The sequence below is a fragment of the Lissotriton vulgaris genome, chromosome 9 (genome assembly GCF_964263255.1).
Source record: "Lissotriton vulgaris chromosome 9, aLisVul1.2, whole genome shotgun sequence".
Taxonomy (NCBI): domain Eukaryota; kingdom Metazoa; phylum Chordata; class Amphibia; order Caudata; family Salamandridae; genus Lissotriton; species Lissotriton vulgaris.
The window spans coordinates 486883434-486903312 of NC_141697.1; the positions used below are offsets into that span (position 1 = coordinate 486883434).

The following is a 19879-nucleotide window of genomic DNA, read 5'->3' on the forward strand; positions in this document are numbered from 1 at the left end:
GCAGGTTATTTCCGATCTTCCCCGGCTATCTTAAAGTGCCGCAGATCAATAAAGACCTGAAGAGGGCAACGCGGCTCTACTTCGAGGAAAACCGGTCCTCGGTGGACTCCCCCTCTACGTTATGGGAAGCGTACAAGACAGTGTTCAGGGGTCTGGCCATAGCCGTGATCGCGAATCATAAAAAGGCACACAGACAAGAGGCCCTGGACATAGAACTAGGCCTAGAGAGGGCCAACACAGCCCATATGGCTAATCCCTCGGATGATACTCTCCATGATCTCCAAGTCCATCAGCGCCGTCTTACTGATCACATGCGTAGGATCACGGTGTCGGACATTGCGGCAACGCAACATAGGGTATATGACATTGGGGACAAGGCCAGTAAATTGTTGGCATGGATGGACAAGAGACAGGGGGGAGGGAAGAATATCCTACAACTCACAGACTCACATGGCAACATTCACACCCGCCCCGACGAGATAGTGGAAGTCCTCGCCGACTATTTTACCGAAGTATATAACCCAGTGACGGTGGTGGGAGAAGGTGAGGTCCAGACTGCTCTCGCACACGTTCCCATACCGGAGCTGACAGCAGAGGTGTCAAAGGACATAGATGCACCCCTTACGGTGGAGGAGATTCAGCTGGCTATCAGCGCCCTCCATCCAGGTAAAGCGATGGGCCCCAACGGGATCCCCATTGAATGGCTGAAAATAATGACGGAATCCCTGAGCACACCCCTACTTAATATGTATGAGGAATCTAGAGTGAAGGGTACGCTGCCGCCGGATCAACGGATGGCAACTATCGTGGCAATACCGAAACCTGGTAAGCCCCCCAGCGAATGCTCGTCCTATAGGCCAATTTCCCTTTTGAACCCGGAGGCCAAAATTATTGCCAAGGTGTTGGCGAGCAGGCTCCTACCGTGTTTACCCCACTTGATACACCGGACCAATCCGGCTTCATGCCACATCGCAGCACTGCTTTAAATCTACGCAGGGTGCATGGAGTGGTGGCGCGAGTTTCGCTGCTGCAGGAACTGGCTGCTATCCTGTCTTTGGACGCCAAGATGGCGTTCGAAATGGTGGAATGGAACTATCTTTTTGCAGTGCTCGCGCGTATGGGTTTTGGGCCGGTGTTCATTTCATGGATACGCATGCTATACAGAGACCCCGTAGCCAGAGTGACGGCCAATGGCCACATCTCAAGAACCATTTCCTTAGGCCGAGGTACGCGGCAGGGATGCCCGCTCTCACCCCTTCTCTTCGCTTTAGTGCTGGAACCACTGGCGGTTACGATACGCACCACCCAACTCCTAAAAGGAATACAATGGACCCCGCTATGGGAGGACAGAGTATCCCTATACGCGGACGATATGCTGATTTATCTTACGGACCTGGGAGAGAGTCTCCCTAACCTCCTGGCTCTTTGTACGGCACATGGGCGAATCTCGGGTTACACCATTAACTGGGCCAAATCCATCATTTTTGAACTGCGGGGACCTCTCCCGCCACTCCCGGACTCCTGTTCATTAGAATTAGCACGTACGTCCTTCAAATATCTGGGGATCCATATCACCCGGGACGAGGCGGAGTTCGCACGACTGAACTTACAGTCCCCCTTGGTCCGACTCCGTGGGGATGTACGCCACTGGAAGGAACTCCCCCTAACGCTACTAGGACGGGCAGCGCTCTTTAAAATGATGGCTCTGCCACGCTTCTTGTATGTGCTGGAGAACGCTCCATACTTGGTGCCGGATGGCTTCCTCCAGAAAATAACGGCACAGATCTCAGGCCTGTTATGGGGTAGCCAACCAGCCCGGATCTCCCACGCCAAATTAAACAGGGGGTGGTACGACGGGGGCATTGCACTCCCCAACATACAGCTGTACTACTGGGCGGCTCAGCTCAAAATCCTTAATCAATGGATGCATGCCCCACAAGACGACCCAGCGTTCAAGGCAGACAGGGCACAACTGGGTACTAACAGTTTACTGGCCCCACTGTACCACCGTGGAGTGGCGGCAAAACTCACTGGGCCTACGAAACACACAGTTAGATTATGGTACAAGGCACAGGCAAAGTTGAAATGGGATGGAATCGTCACGAAACTAACACCTCTGTGGGACGCGAAGGCGTTGGGCCACTTGCGGCGCTCCAAGGGCTTCACTCAGTGGGACAGCATAGGTATCTCTACGGTGGGGGACATGTGGACGAGGGATGGAGTAATCTCCTTTACAACTCTGCAAGAACAATATGAGTTGAGGGACACAGAGCTATACAGATACATTCAGGTCAGACACGCGTTACAAGCGGCGATCCCGCCCGACACATCCCCACCCGAATCCTCCCCTCTGGAGGACCGTCTACTTACTGATTACATGCAGGAAGGGGCGACATCACTAACATACCGCAAATTGGTTAACAATATGCCTGATCCACTGGGGAAATTGAAGGACAAATGGATGCTGGAGGTGGGTGATCTAGACGAAACCGATTGGAACGCAGCCATGGCGTCCCCACGTGAAGCAGGCATATCTTCCAAATTTCGCCTAGTGCAGTTAAAAATCCTACACAGGATTTACTACACCCGCACGATGCTTCACAAACTGCACAGGACGGCTCATCCATACTGCCTTAGAGGCTGCGGAGCGGAAGGATCTTTCATACACACGGTGTGGGAATGTCCGCTGATTGTAAGCTACTGGCAACGGGTAGTACGCACAATGGCCCAGGCACTACACACCTCCCTCACTCTAGACCCACGATTGTGCCTGCTAAACATCTGGGAACCGACCGACCTTACCTTTTATGCAAGAACCTGGGTTACAGTGGGGATGGTGACAGCGAAGCGGGACATAGCCCAGAGGTGGGGGTCGGCTGATCTCCCCACACTAGCCCAATGGATCCGCAACATGGACATGCTTATGTTGACTGAAAGGGCGGTGTACAAACTGAGAGACAATCCACGTAAATGGAATGGGGTGTGGTCGCACTGGAACTCCTACAGGGGGGATATATGTGAACCGCTAGAGGAGGATGACCTCGAGGGATCTGAGAGTGACGAAGAACCTTGATTGGGCGTGTGCATGAATGTTGGGTGTGATATACTGCTGCGGGCGGGACCTGATTTGAGAAGGTGGTATGAAGGGGGTGTTAAGGACAGGGAGCCTCGATACAACTGATTGCTTCCTTTACAGATGGACTGTGCTGCGAGTTGCGGATGACACTACTTCAAATACGTGCCAAACTAAGTGTGCTCTTTTTCTTGTTTAAGGTTTATTGCAAAAAAGGCAAAACTCGGACAAATAGTAGACAACAAAACACAAAATTGCAAACTGTATTTTAACGACAACTGTATATTCCTTTTCGTCATGTCACCAAGAAGGCCGGATGCTCGCCAGGACCAAAGAGGGTTGTTCACCTTTTATCATATTATGTATCTTATGCGATTTAAAACACCCTGCAAAAATGTATGATTATGTGACTGATGATGATGTAATTGCTATCTCTGTTTTGCACCAAAAATAAAAATTTAAAAAAAAAATCTACCCTGGCTGATGAGGGCTGAAAGCCCGGAACCGATCCTAAGATGCATGATTCCAGTACACCCTTTGTTCTTTTTAAAATTAAGAGTACAGCAGGATATAACTTGATTTAATATTAAAGGTTTCATTTATTGGATTATATGTAGAATGTAGAGCTAATGTATCTTAAAGAGAAAATGTTAAGTTAGCGTGAAAGTGGGCCTTAAGCTTACAGTCGAGATAGTTAAAACGGAAAGTTGTTTTTCTACATATTTTTCTACTTTGCAGGTGCAGACCAAAGGCATCTGTTAGTTAGTGAAAGGTACATTGTATTTCAAAGATTGTGAGGAAAGGAAGAGTTGGTGAGGTAGAATGATTTTTATTGAAAACAATGGGAGTGATACCAGTTGGTCGTATCAGACAAAAAAAAGAAACCCAAGAGTGTTTTGGAAGCAGAGATTAGAATACTGGAGTAGTGTTCAACATGCCAAGTACTTTCTGGGAATTGAAAAACATATTATGATTAAGGCTCCTGTTTTCCATTTTTACAGATAATACAGACAGAAAACAATGTGTTTTCTGTCTGCATTTATTTTTAAAAGTGGATAAATACAGAAGATTGTGCTCTTTTAAGTGGCGCTTTGTGCTGCCTTTCATGAATTGTAGCCCAGCAGCTGAGCAGATGGACAGCATGGGAAATTAAAAGACAGGATGACATTTCTTTAAATAATGGCATATATCAACATACATTTGTGGTAAAATACTAATATTTAGTAAATGTATTGTTACGTAAAGATTTGCAGCTTAAAAAGCTAAATCACGACAGACATCAAAGAATGAGTGCATCTCTATCAGTTAAATAAATATAAAAATGTACAGTTTTACAACATCATTTATAAACAAAACCTAACATAAATAGGAATAAATACTGATGAAATGGCCCAAAAATAAATATGGATAAATACAAACGGAAATGTAAAAAAATACATAAAACCGGGAGCCCTAATTATGATGTGAATGAGGTCTTATTTTTCTGGAATGTTCTTTTCGTATTTTAATTAGCGAACCCACCTTGGTTTAGTCAGATTCCCTTTAGACTTGGAGAGGTACAGACCCCTCTTGATATTTCTGATTGTGTGGCTTTCCCCTATACATGACTCTTTGCCTATAAAATGTCTAGAGAGGTTTTGATACTGTCACCTTACTTGCTTCCTAGACTTGATAGGGGTTTCCCTATCTCTAGGTTAGTGTTGGGTTATTAGATGCTGCATATCTTTTCCATGTATGGGGAGAAGGATCAATTATTTGTCAAGCCATCAAGTTCCTTTTCTCATATTTTGTTTTGCCATAACCAAGATTTTAGAATGTTCTTTGTTGTTGAGGTCCAATATTATTAGACAATCTGGTCTACCTTTGATAATTCTTTACTTTTACAGTATGTTCTTGAGAGTGATTTGTATCATTTTGGCTTTGAGTGTGTAATAAATCTTTAACTACAGGTTACTGAATCCGACCTTTATTGTGTGGTACAAATGATCACACTGTACTTCAAGATTTCAATTTTCATTAACCTGTCTTCCTCTCAGGCAACTACAAAGAACTGTTGACCAGAGTGGAACTGGAAGATGCGTCCCTGAGAGTTCTGAATATGCAACTACCTTTCGATATTTTGCCCCTTGATATTCTGACCAATACATTCTTGTATGGCGATATTCTTCACATCCATATTCAGAATAGCGCGGGACTATGAATTTATATCAGTGCTGTTCAAAATAAATTAGGATTTAACCATGTTTAGTTAATATCTTAGCTAAACCATAGAAGGAACTGAAAAAAGAAACTGAGAGTTCAAGCAAAACATTCTACTTAGATGATTTATAGTGTGGAACGGCTAATACAATAAATGTGACTGTACAAATTTAGAAACTCCTGTGTACAACACAAATTGCATATATTCTACCTATAATTTCTGAATAATGTATTTTTCCTTAGGTTCAAAAGACAGCCTGAACATTTTCCACAGCATTGTCATTAGCACATAGGTTACTTACCAGGCGGTCGATTAATAGCAAGGTTTCTGAAATGACTTCCTTTGATGATTTCTACAGACATTCTTCCTGTTGTGGCATTGTAAGACAAACCCACCAGAAGCTCTGGTATGCCTCCATGGGACAAAGACTGAGAGGATGAGGCACTGTCACTCTGAGAGATGGGGGACATGCTCATTTGAGAATCTCCGCTCTGTGTGGGGCCAAAAAATAAGAAATTAGAGGGAGTTACTTTGATGCACACAATTAAGCAATTTATGCAATATTGCTCACACTGCTTCAAATGAGGCTTTATTTATGATGACCACAACAGAATGGTTGTCCACAACGGAATGGTACTTTTACATTCTGGGAATTTGAGCAGCATTCTGAGTGCTCTGGACTTGTATCTGGTAACTCTGCTCCCACACCCTCAAGACTTAGCAAAATGAGGGCAACAGTAAATTCGAGGTCAGAGTTGCAGGGTGGCATAGATGGAACCCCATGGTCCCCTGACAAACAAGAACTTACTGGGATGTAATTGGCAAATCTGCTCCTGATTGCCCTGTTTTTTGTCTTCCTTTAGATCTTGTTTTGTTTTTAAAATGTGCTTCTTTTGTATGAAAGACACTAAATCCACAAATAATTGTGGATAGTTTATTAATAAAGGCCATGATAACTCCTGTTACTTGCCTCAAGGGAATTAAAAGGTTATCTGTAAAGAGGGCATGAGTAGCACAAAAGCATTGCCACATTCTGTAACTAGTTCATTTGTTATTTTAATCAACAACCAATACACTATAAATCAGTTACAAAAGAACAAAATTAAGAATGTCAGATCTAGAGACCAGGAGTTATTGGAAAAACAAAAACTGTTACATAGTTACAATGGGAGGCTATTCTGTGGGTGGATTATGGTAGACTGTGACCGAGGAACACTTTGTGGACACCCAGGATCAGTGAGGTAAGAGTTGGTTGAAGTCTTGACCAAACAATGCACAATTACACTTAAAATATTTCAGAAGTTTCAGAGTTTAGTTTGTCACATCTGAAACAGTTTTTAAGCCCTTCTCCTTGATTGACACTAATCTAGGGTTATCTTATCACTACAGAGCAGCAATTTGCATAACACCTCTCAAAATACCTCCTTTGTAAAGCCCAGTGGCCATCACGAACAGATCTCCTAGAAGCAGTGCTGCTGTCAAGTTATTTTATGTTCAGCAGAGAAAAAATGGCCATTGTAGCAATAAAGCAGTGAGCTAGGCCTACACAGACAAAACATATAACAGATAAAATGTTCTGATCAGAGAAAATACAGCATAGTAGACACATATCACACTTGATGATGTCATTAATTACACAATTAACTCGCATCATTTATCCATGGAACATACACAGGTTACAATCTCAACTGGGCAATCAAATAATATATATACACTATGGATCTCAATCACCTCACACCATAAAGCACATTCTAGTGAGCCCATTTCATAAGAAATTGTATTAGGGCAACCACAGCTATTGTATGCAAAACCTCTTGGCTGACACACACCTGTCCACTCACAGTGGAGCAAATGTGGCTATGTCAAGCTCTGGTGCCTTCCCCACATACCTAACATCACTGCCCTGTCTGCCTCTTGCATAGAGGTTCCCAAAATAATACTAAGCGGGGCGATGACTTCATTACTGAACAGGGCCCCTCCGCACATTGCCAGATAACATGAACAAAAGAGTCGCCCTTTCACAACTTCTTAAGCACAAATTATCTCCAGACAGCCACATTTTCATCAGCCAACATTTGGGGTGGTACTCTACATGTAAAATGAATATTTGTACCAACCTAAAGCAAGTCTGAATGAGCATCTCAAGGGGTTACATATTGGCCTCATCCCATTCATCATCTATTATGTGATCAATGTCAATCACCCAGCAGTAACATGTCTTAAACAGATGCCAAGGGTTGTTGTTCCTTTCTTCCAGGTATGTAGTGGAGCAGTAGAAAAACTAGAGCAATATATCCATCAGGGAGAACCAGCAAGTTCAGATCTAATGCATCTTATGAAGATGCCTGTAAACAAAGATTTTGTTCAGACCTGCTCTAATGCGCTTTTGCACCTAAAACCAAATGCGCTTTTCTCCATGGGTGCACTTCCTCCTGCTGTTCAGCTTTGTGTATCACACATAAGACTCCATTTACTCATGTGCAGCCCCTTGATCAAAGCGGTGCTCAAAAAATTCTATGTAACATGAATTGACTTATTTTTGCTCTTAAGTAAATTTAAGTCAATTTTAGTTATTTTTCAAATTCTAATGTCTGGATTAAATAATAAAACATGTTGATGTTGTTTTAGTATATAACTCCAATCACTTCTGAAGGGAACACCTGTCCTCAGCCTTTTATAGAATATTTGCCCTATTATTGTTAAAGCAAACCACTGTTCCCTTAAAAGTCTGTTTGGTATGAATCAGATTTTTGTCTGCCATTGTATGACTACCTAACAACATACCTTTACATTCATATTGCTACCACTATCTTGCATTTAGCGAGAATATCTCAATGAATCATGTGGTACTTTTTTAGTGCAGCTTATCACCAGTGATGGTATCCAGGCACTGAGCTGTGGGTTTCAGTCGAAGAGCCAGGTCTTGAGTTTCTTCTTGAAGTCTGTCAGTACAGGTGATGCTTTGGAAGTGGTGGGGTGGGCATTTCGGGGCTTAGCAGTGAGGTGGGAGAAAGAGCGTCTTCCAGAGCACCAGCCGAGGATGCATGGAGTATGTGTGAGGGTGAGGTGGGCAGAGAAGAGGTTTGTGGATGGATGGCGGAACAGTGGTTCATGTATGCAGGTCCTTGGTCGTGGAAGGCTTTGTAGGCTTGGGTCAGCTGCTTGAACTGACATCTCTTCTGGAGGGGAGCCAGTGGAGGTCTGTAAGGTTCTGGGTGATGTAGGTCCTATTGGGCAGGTTGGACTGCTGCTGTGTTCTGCATCATCTGGAATCTTAATCACTGCTGCGTTTTCCTGAGGGAATTCCGTACCCAAAATGCACTACAATAAATATGTTTAAGAGTTGTATGTGTTCTTTTCTGAATTCTATTGTGTAATGGTCATTGCAATGTAATCTGGTTCATTTGGTTATGATTCATGTTTATTCAAGTCAATTCTTCATGTCAATAGTGTTTAAATATCACACTACTTTATGCCATCATTATATAATTTCCTATAAAGCCCAATGCATTTAGGGACTGGCCTTTCATCAGGAAAATGATTCCTATAATGCGAACAAAATCAATATTTCAATCTAACCAATGTTGGAATCCTTATATCAACACACGATAAGGAGGTGCATAACCATAACTCCTGGTAGGTACTCAAAGGTGTGCTCTGTACAATGTTTACCTCTGGGTGAACAGAAAGATAAACCAGTGAGTAATAGTGAAGTTATGAAAATCAAGACTAAAATGTGTATGTGTACTTCATGTGTGCCATTAACAGAAATTCACCGTGATTGAATGTAGCTCGCTTGGAATTATCAACCTTCCGAATTCGCTGTGATCCATTTGCTCACAATAATAGTGTGTACCTAGAGTGAGAGTACAACTGTGAAATTGTATAATACAACATGTAACACATGCATACCGTTCACAAAATGTTGCTTCCTGTTAATGTGGCTTACATGCAATCACCAAACGTCAGACGTCAAAATTGTGCATGCCTTATTTACCATACGCTGTCCACACAGGTTCCACGTTGGAGTGAAATGCATTCTAGCGAAGTGCAACGTGCAACTAAAAGTGCGTATAGAAATAGATAACGGAAAAGTAAAAGGAACTTTGAAGTCAAAAGAAACCGCGGGATGTAAAAGGCATGTTGAGAAGGAGTGGTGAAAATAGGCTCGGAGATATGAAACAAGCAGAGAAATAATGGTTAACCAAGTTAAAAGAAGACAAGCATTCGATTATAAACAACTTAAGAGGTACAAGTAAAACATGCAAGTCAAGCTTACGAGTTGCAACTCAAGTTCAACTGTTCATTTAAATCCTTAAGGCTGATAGAGTCCAGTTTCTTCATCCAGAAGTTTTCGTTTTGACGTAGGTGTCGTCCCGGATAGGTACTGTTTCCAGTACCAGGAATCTAAGCTGGCTCACATTGCGTTAATGTGTATTAAAGTGTACAGCAATGGTTGAGTTCTCATTTTTGGTGCAGATGCTACGTTTATGTTCAGTTAATCTGGATATAATTTTTCTTTCCGTATTGCCAACATATGCTGATCCACACGGACACTTAAATAGGTACACAACATTTGTAGAATCGCAAGTAGCCAAAGTGTATCATTTGATGGGAGTTCCAGAGGATGCATGATAGTAGTACTCTTTATATTATTATGGCTGCTACAATTCAAACATGGTTTTGTCCCTCTGAATGTTTGGTGCACCTTAGGGTTGACACATTTTCCTAAGAGCTCTTTCAAGTTGTTGGTCCTCTGGTATGCAAATAATGGTGAGAGATTCAAACTTCCCTTACACTCTTCCTTGGTTTGTAACATCGGCCAAAGTTTTAATATAATGCTTCAGATTTTATTGTATCTGGTGGATTATTTTGACACAAACACAGATCTTTTGGTGGTCCTTAGAGGTTTCTCCCTGGTGAAAAGTTGTATTCTATCTTTAGAGTCTGCTCTTTCCACAGCAGTTTCAATGATGTTCGTACCCTATTTGTTTGAACTTTCAGATTACAATGTAAGTATTTTTTGTGTAAACGTCTTCATTTTGATTCTCAAATGTTAAGAGTAACGCAGATGACGTTTCTATGCGATTTGATGAAAGCTGTTGTAATGAAACAAATTGTTCTTTTAGTTGGTTTGATGAAGACATTAGTGTCTAAAGTTCGACCTCAAACTATCACTTTCACATCTAACAAGGTTATTTGATTTTTACTGATGGTGTTAGTGAAGCATCATCTCCCCTGCCAATATGGAACCGTCACATCACCTCTCCTGCCAGTAAGGAGCGGATGCATCACCTTTCCTGCCTAGCAGTAAAGAACCATTGCCTCACCTCCCATCTAGCAATAAGGAACCAATGCATTACCTCCCCTGGGTAGTAAGGAACCAACACATTGTTTGCTTTTCCAATGCCTCACCTCCCCTGCATCTCGCCTTGCCTTTGATTTTTCACTCATTAAATGTACTTTGTCCTAAAGGAACACATTCATTGATTTTGATGGATGCTTAATCACTTAAAAGTGATATTTTGACTTATATATGTTGGATTTTTGTCATTTTGATCTTGTTTTATTCAGATAAATATTGGCTATTTTTCTAATCTGGTGTGTACTCTGTTTGTAGTGTTTTCACTCTGTTACTGTGTATGTGTGTGTGTGTGTGTACAAATACTTTACACATTGTCTCTGAGGTAAGCCAATGGGGTGAGCAGCGGTTATCTTAGCTGTGTGACTACCTCACCCTAACTAAAGTGAGGATCCTTAGGTGGACAGGGTGCAGACCACTGCCAACTAGAGACCCAATTTCTAGCATTGGTGATCAGCGGTGACGATAGGCTTTTATTTGTACATTGCATACAATGATTGGTGTACACCTCTTCCATATCGAAGACCATTACAACCCAGCATACTGTTTGATTTTTCTCTTCTTTGCAACTTGAGTTTGATCCACAATCATGTTTCAGGCTGGTGAGCTATAAGTTGGAGCTGCAGATTTGGTGTTTGTGCAGGAGAGGCTGGAGGCAAATACGCTGCATCAACTCAAAAAGTTCTGCAAGGAGCTAAAATGTCCTATCAGGGGCCTCACTAAAAAGGAAGAGCTGAAAAAAAGCACTCAGGGCCTGGTTGGCAGTAATAGAGGCTGGTGAGCACACAGAGTATGGGAATGATAATGTGGATTTGGAGGACCATAGCCTGCATGGGGATTTTGTGGCTCAAGATTTGCCTCGGAGGAAGGCACCTTCTAGGGCAAGCAGCAGCGTTTCTTCAAGAGGTCTGTCCCCAGAGGAGCTGGAAGACAGGTGGGAGGCGAGGAAGCATCAGATGGAGATGTAAAAGCTCAAGATGGACTATGAGAGGGAGCTCCAGTTGGAACTATCCAAACTCAACAGAGAGGCAGAAAACTATAAGTTGGCCACAGAGGAGAGAAAGAAAATGCTAGCCAAGAGCTGACCTTGAAGCAGCTGGACTTGAAGGCCAAGTCAAGCACAGATTGTGGCAGCAATTCTAAAGTGTAGTCTGATTTTAAAGTGGACACACCAAGGAACCTAAGGAAAGAGTATACCAAGGAAGAAGACATACATTGGTGGATTCAGGGTTATGAGTCAGCTCTCTGCGATCACCGATCCCTGAGAGAGACTGGAGGGCAGGTCTGTGGAACTACTTTACAGTGGAGGGGAGGGATACATTGTTGGCACTAGGGCCTACAAGTGAGCTTAGATACCCAGCCGTTAAGGATACCCTGATCATTAGGTATGGTCTTACCCCAGAGAGACACCAGGACAAGTTTAGGAAGAGAACCAAGCCTGAATCCCAGACCTGGCTTGAGTATGTTGATACTTTTAGCAGAGCACTGGATGGGTGTGCGAAGGGCAGTCAGGTAACAGATTACCAGTGCCCATGCAATTTGTTTGGGTGGGAGTACTTGCCTAGTTTTACAGAGTTGCCCCAGCACTTGCTGGACAGTAAGCTTACTGACCCCAGAAGCATGCTCAGAAGACATATTTTTGGGTGAGTACCAGGGTCCACAAGAGGTTATATGTGAAGACTCAGGCAAAGGTGGGCAGGGTCCCCGACAGACGAAGGAGTGGGAGGAAAAACATAAAAGCAAGGAGTTCTTTAAAGGGTCCCGAAATAGTTCCCAACCTCTGTTGAGAAAAAGAGGACTTGGTTCCTGCCAGGAAAGCCTGGAGGGAAGGGACCCCTGAAGTACTTTGACTGTACCCGGGAAGGACACTTTAGAGGGAGACCCAAGTGTCCCAAGTGGGCACAAGTCCCTACCATGGGGCAGTCACAGGGGAAGGCCATTGTAGCGCTTGGGGAGTAATTGGTCCCAATTAGTGGGGTGGAGGCAGCTGGGGTTGTGATAGGATAGAGCCCGGGAAACTCTGAATTGCGATGAAATAGTGATGAACTAGAACTCTGGAGTACTCTGAGTGTTGATAAAATGCAGCTGTTAGGTATCCGTAAAGAAATTAGATAGTTAAACCCCTAACTACCTCTTCACACTCACTCCAATTGCACACAGTTCTCAACCTACACAAATTATTGCTGAACCTCATGCGCTGATGTCTCTGAGCAATGACTATGCTATACAAATTCACAAAACTAAATGAATAAATAAATATGGTCCATTGTCTTCCTATCTTTACTCTATAACGGTATGAGTTATTATGGTAAGATAAATCCTTGTGTAATGAGGTAAGACAGAGGCATGGCATACTATGTATTAGAGGCATTGTGATATAGCCTTTGGGTACATTGTTTCCTAATAAATAAGTCCTTGGGGTTCCTAAAAATACAATAGAGCCTTGTGGTATTCATTCTTTGGCTTTTCATTTTATCACCCTGTTCTTCTGGTAACTTTTTTGTAACAGTTGATAATACTTAGTAACAAGTGATTCAGCATATAAAATAGTGAATATAAACAGTAAAATGTACAGAAGCGGTCTGCATCTCCTTAAGTACCTTTCTCTGGGTGTCTGAACCCTTTTTGCTACGGACTGGTGTGTAGATTTGTGATGCAATATCTCTATTAGCTTTAGAGGAGAGTTAGATAAGTTAAGTCCTTGAACACTTGATCCAAATTCCAAGAAGAAAGTTCAGAAAGCTTCCAGTACAATATTGTGAGCTTGAAAATTATACATTTGAAACTGTAGGAAATAAGTTTTTTCTGCGTAGTACCCCCTTAATTCTTCATTTTTAACCCTATTTGTGTTGGCTTAAGAACTCTGTGAACTTTGCCCTTGCTAACCAGGAGTAAAGTGACTAAGCTACTATTTTAAACATGATTAAATTGGCGTATTTCTGTTTGGCACATTTAACATGCCTGTAAGTCCCTAGTATAAGTTGTAGATAATGCCCACAGGGCCTAGAAGCTAAACGCCTCTTGTGGACTGCAGCACCTATTGTGCCATCCACTATAGTGGCAGCGCAATCATGGCTTCAGGCATCCCTTGTATATCATGATTGCTGCAATGTAAAACCTGCAGTGTGACCTATTAAAATATCCTTTCCTAAAAGATAAACACTTCCCTTTTAAATATTAGTAAGTCACAACTGCATAGGCTTTGTAGCCGACAAGGCAGAATGTATGGTAGTAAAAAGTGGTTAGGTAGAAAATTATTATTACCAAGTCCCTATAGAGAAAATGACAATGCCGTAAAAGCTGTTTCCTCTGTGGCAGGCCTAAATGTATCTCAGGAATGGGACCACCTTGAAAAATAGTTAAACAACTATTTGCTTATTGGTTATTAAAATCTAATTCAATGGTGAAGTCAGATTTAAAATAAATAATAGGGAAAAGTAACGTTCAAAATGTTTCCTTTTCCATGGATCACGTTCCTGACAGCAACCCTTCCTTTTCCAGCTTAAACAGGACCTTAAACACCTACTGCACAACAAATACTTTAACTCACTCCCTAACTGAGATGCTACCCTAACCTCACGTACGTTCAGACTTCACCAGGTCCAGCGGTAAATTTATTGTTTCATTGGTCCACTATGTTGTGTACATTTTTAGCTTATGCTGTTTCCCATGTCTCCATACTGTTACTAACATGGCTGTCTAATGACTTTCTTTGTCTGTATTTATGCATGTACTTCTTTCATATGACTTTGTATTAAATGCAAAGCGCTCTAATACCTTCTGGTCTAGCTAGCGCTATAAAAAACTTACAAAATAATTTGCATTAACTCTCTAGCCTTGGAAAATGTGTGAAAGAGGTGTGAAATTCTTGTCTATCCCCAGTTTGGATGTTGAAGGATCCTGCTTTTGTCCTACCAGACTTTTGTGTCTTGAAGTTTTTTGGTTACGTGGCTGCTTCAAACTGAATTTTAGTGTCAGATGTGGGAGGACGCTAGTGATTATCATTGTACACTCCACTACAAACCCACAACACTCAGAGCCTAAATTTAGTGAGGCTGAAGACTTTCACCATCTTGAAAATTCCTTAACACATGGCATTAAGGCCCAAAGCAAACAGAAACTACTGAAAATGCTTATCCCATTGGGTAAGGAGTAACAAGGAGCCCCCTCTCCCCCCCCCACTAGCTGGTGCAAGGCATTTTTGTGGCACCCCAAGGCACCTAGAAAGAACACTTTCTAGATCGTCAGAAAAACAAAATGAACAGGACTGGACCAGCTTTCTAAGACCTGAGAGGAGCCTTGAAGGACTGGGCGTGTTCTCTCTTATACCCAGGACAAGGAAGTGGAATCCAAGAGTCTGTTGGTTGATCTACTGTGTGCACCTGTGTTAGCTCGAGGACGCTGCTAACGGTTCATCTCAACAATTTAGGGGCCTCCTTGTCTGTGATGTGCAAAGCCTCTCCCAAGGGTCCCACAGCTAAGAAACTGTTAATCACTTCCTGCCATTGGTCTGCCAGCAGTTTTTTGCACATCCCCCTGAGTCCCTCTAGGCGAATGTGTGTACCCTTTGCAATCAACCAGTTCATAACATAAAGATACCCACTTATTAAGTGGTGGGCCCTTCGGCGGCCACCATATTGTCACATTATTAATGTCGTTTTAACTTTCTCCGTACATTTTTCAGACTCTTTTTTTAATAATATGCAGTGAAACTAAATGTTTTTAAACTATGCTTCAAATGTGAACTCTTAGAACTTTATCTTCTGGACGTTCAATGTAATACTCTTTGGGCTTTTCCGCACCATGCTGAGAGTCAAATATGGTTCTACCCAACACAAGATTTTTAACTTAATGCCACCTAGAGACCAAAAGGCAGCCATTATATCAAAGTAAAAAAAACTTAATGTATTTCTATTTTACAGAGTCACAAATAAGTGTATGATCACCAATCAAACATTTTCAGATTTAGTATCTGTAAGCACAAATAAGGCATTTTCTCCAAAAGTTGAACTCCAAGGGACTGTTGGCAAAAAGCTTGGACTGGCTGATAAACGCATGGCTTAACTTGAGCACTGAATTCCAACCTGAAACAGATTTTTTAAGACATAAACACCTCATTGTAAAGGCCAAACAAAAAAAACAAAGGAGACTCTAGCCATAATCCTACAACTGATCATCAATGCAGAGTACGTCGAATGTCTGCACCGGCGAAGGGGTTTACTAGTCTGTTTTTTTATTGAATCATGGCCCCTGTTTAACCCGTTCCATGCTGGTGACAGAACCACTCCGGCACCAGCCTCGGACGCGCTGTGCTGGTGACGGAGCAGTTTCGTCACGGCCTGCCCGGCACGCCTGCGTGGCAGCAATTTCGCACCTGCGCGGCGCATTCAATTGAGCGGGCGGGGCCGTGACGGAACCGCTCCACCACAAGCACAGCGCGCCCGAGGCTCGTAACAGAGCAGTTCCATCACGAGCATGGGAGTGCCGCACGTCCCCCCTCCCCCCTAGCGCTGCGGCGGAATTAACGCCGCAGCCAAGGGGTTAATATAATTCTTTGTGTATGTATAACACCAGATTTGAAAATAACACACATTAGTTTAATTAATCTATTATGTTTCTTTTCTGAGAAAGCTGTATATCTCGATCCGTCTCTGTGACCAGTGGTGTAAGAAACTTTTAGGGTCCCCCCTCCTGCAAGAAACCTTGATGGAGCCCCTGTTGTATCCACGCCACATGTCCCTGAAGTGTACTTCAACTTGGTTGCTCGGGCAGTGGAGGTGCAATATATCAGCAGTAATTTCAGTAGTAAGTTCTAAAACTGGATGAATTCATGAGTGGATGTCACATAAAGCCAACCTGTGGGGCGTTTGATGGCCTTCTAGATTTGGTGTGAGGCAACGCGGGGCAAGTGGCTGCGTTGCCTCACACTGCGATGGGGAGGAGTGCCATGGGCCTTGTAAATGAGGCCCTCGGTATCTGTTTGCAATTGCATAGACTCTGTACTCTGTTTTCATGTAACACCCATGGCATTTGACACATTCTCAGATTTACAACGTTCTGTAAACCTGGAAATGCGTCAAAAGCCTATGCCTCCCTATGCCTCTCCTATGTGTGCTGCTTTCTGCAGCACACATAGGAGGTAATCACACCCATTGATTGTTTTTGTGCAGGAATATATCCCTTCCTGCACAAAATAATCATTCCCACAAAACAGGCATGCTTGCACTATGGTGCAGGGTTGCCAGCGTTGGCGCCTGGCAGCCAATGCAGGGAAAGAGGGCAAGAATGCCCTTTTCCTTTGCCATAGGGTAGCACAGCAGGAAGGCTTGCTGCAGTGCCCAATTGCACAATTTTGTAAATGAGGTCCTAAAGCTGTACTCAGGCATTGGCAGCTTGCATACAATATGCAAATCAAGAATAACATTAAACACATTCTACCAGAAGCAAACCAGAATGACTTTTTGTAGGCATCAGGTTAACATATAAATAAATCACACTTTCCTCCTTGACCACTGCCACCAAAGAGGATTACTTTTGTGGTGCATGTGAACAATGTGCACTAGCAAAATGGAGTCACACAGAAGGACCCATTAGCTGGAGTAGGCTGACCCACTGCCGTATGTTGTGGTTGGTGGAAACAAAGTTTGAATGGCAATTTAAAAGAGCGGTGAATGAAGACTGCAGACCAAAAACCTTTGTATGCAAGCATATTATAATTACTTTAAAAAAACAATAGGCCAGACCTACAAGCGAAAGCAGCAGACTGACAGTGAAAACATCCTTTAACCTATGTTTTCAAATGGAAACTGGTGAACTGACAGTTGTATATTTTAAATTCGATTCAATACTCACGCTCAAATTGATTCTGGGCTCCAAGACCAGGGTCACCTTCGTTTCTAACTCTGGATGGATTTTACCGAGATACACTATTTTCTCTCCCATCATTTTTCCGCGGTTCATTTTGGCCACAGAGTACAGGCGGAACCTAAGTGCATAGTTCCCAAGCGCTTCAGGCTCAATCTTATGAAATGTGAATTTTTCCTCGAACACCGGCTCAGCTCCTCTCTGAGTGTTTGTCTTGCACTTCTGCTTCTTGTTGGGCATAAGAATAGTGTGAACTTGCCATGCATTGACACCACTGCGGTCCTTGGCTGGAATGCCTGTGGCCTTCACAATGGTTACATACAACTTTTGGTTTTGTCCCTTGTAATCAAATATGACATCAAGGTCCCCGCATTTTGAAATGGGTTCATGAATGCTCTGCTCCAAAGGAAGTGCGTTGGCTTCGCTGGGTTCCTGCAATCATCAATGGACTCGTTAATAGGACATATCTATAAAAATATTTAGCATATAAACAATACAGAACACAATGTTGCGAAAGAACATAATACATTAGAAGAGGAAGTGCAACACTAAGGAAAGTAATGAGCCTCAGGTTCTATGAAAAGGTCAACATGTTTCTTGCATAATGTGCTCAAACGGACATTCTTCAGGACCAGTGGTGAATCCCCTAATCTACCCAGAGATAGGATCTGTTGTCAGAAATATGTTTTTGATCTGCTGGTCCTTAAAGTAACATCTAATGTGATAGTAAATGGTAATATCCAAGGACCATGGGAGCGGGTTGGTGATTTCACAATGCTTCTCCAGGTAGAGACCTCGAGTTCAAGAACACTTGAACATGAACTTGACACTCTAAGGACCTTAGAAAACGGGTCTGATTCTAGAACTCCAATGGGATAACTTTCCTTTTTCATTCAATCAATTATTCATTTAAAAATTGCCATTGATTCATTTGAGCATATTAGGCAAGAATCATGGTGAGCTTTTCAGAGAACCTAAGGCTCATTATTTTCCTTCCAGGTTCACAGTTCTTTTAGCCTTGGCATGAGTTCCCTGCAGCATTAAAGATTCAATATTAGCTAAAACCATAGCCAATTGTAATCACACTCCCAATCTACCAAACCCTCTCCAGAACTTAGTGAAGAGTGTCAATCCACTGCACAGCCATCACCGGTGAGAGTGAGTAAAAGATCTCTGGCAAAGGCCCCAATGATGCACCTGCACCGTGAGGAGCATGGCCCGATGATGAAACATGCCACTTCAGTATGTGAGGCTTACCGAATCCTATAAAGAATGGCCCATCTGATATTATTGAGCATTATCAATACAAACCTGCTAGTTGAGGTGCAAAATAGACTTTTGGTCACAGTCAAGTGACTGCTGGTTGCATATATATATATTGAAAAAGATTTATGAGTCGCACACCACATTTTCACAAGTTCGTCTGAATGTATCTTTTAGGGAGCTATCCTGGTGTACGCCTCATCCTTAAAGCATCGGTAGTATATGTCAAGCAAAAGCAAGGGATTGTACATGCTGTATTAAAGGTGATTGGGCATTATACATGCACTTGGACATTGGAATCACCTTGCTTTGAATAATTAAACAAACGAACAATAAAAACAAAAAATATGAACCGAAAACAGTGGATTGTGGTTTAAATTTGGTTTACGATGAAGTTCATCATCCAACATGGTGTGATGCATCCTGGGACTGATAGTACTGCATATAGATATAAACATTACAAAGTGTATCATAAATGAGCAGGTGTTAATTTGTATTACAACAGGTGCGGGGCCCAAAGTTGGTCTTAGACATCTACAGCTGGTACTAACAAGTTCCATGACCGCTCAATACCAAAGCTGTCATATCTTGATTCCACATAATGCCTCTTTCTTCAACTACCCTACACACTCACTTTATCTCATTCTTTTTAATTCCTGATTTTTCCCTTGGTTTTCCTACTTTTGAATACTTCCTTCATTCTCACCTTTATGCCTTTGTTCTGGGTCAAAGCTTGATGATGAAAATAAGAAGTCACGCCACCGAAAAATTGTGCCAGTGCCCACAACTTGCAACCACAAGTTTAATTTTTTAGCATTCCAGAATGACAGTTCATCCCTATAACTTCTGGCACATAAGCCCGGATGTTCATCAGGCTCTCCAAGAAAGCCTTCACAGCCTCCAAAGTAACTTTCAGCTGTGACAGCAGTGACGTATTAACTGTGCCATCGGCAAAGCAGGGGAGAGGAGTTCGCCTAACGGCTAGGGCTTTGGACCTCGAATCTGGGGAACCGGGTTCGAGTCTTGGCAATGACGCTGAACATCCTGTTATTCTGGACAAATCACGAAATTTCCCCGTGCCTAACAAAAATGAACGTGTCTTCTTGTAACGCACTGG

General features: G+C 42.7%; 1 protein-coding gene across 2 annotated transcripts in view; it reads right to left on the reverse strand.

Annotated features, from left to right (window-relative positions):
* The window catches only part of SYT16 (synaptotagmin 16), a 352243-nt gene that overhangs the window by 62338 nt on the left and 270026 nt on the right, over positions 1 to 19879 (reverse strand). For both annotated transcript variants that reach the window (XM_086937942.1, XM_086937943.1), the window contains 2 exons: positions 17488 to 17931; positions 5575 to 5764 (listed from right to left, as the gene is read on the reverse strand). In XM_086937942.1, coding sequence (XP_086794068.1) covers positions 5575 to 5764; positions 17488 to 17931 — 634 coding nt within the window. The remainder of the gene's footprint in view (positions 1 to 5574; positions 5765 to 17487; positions 17932 to 19879) is intronic.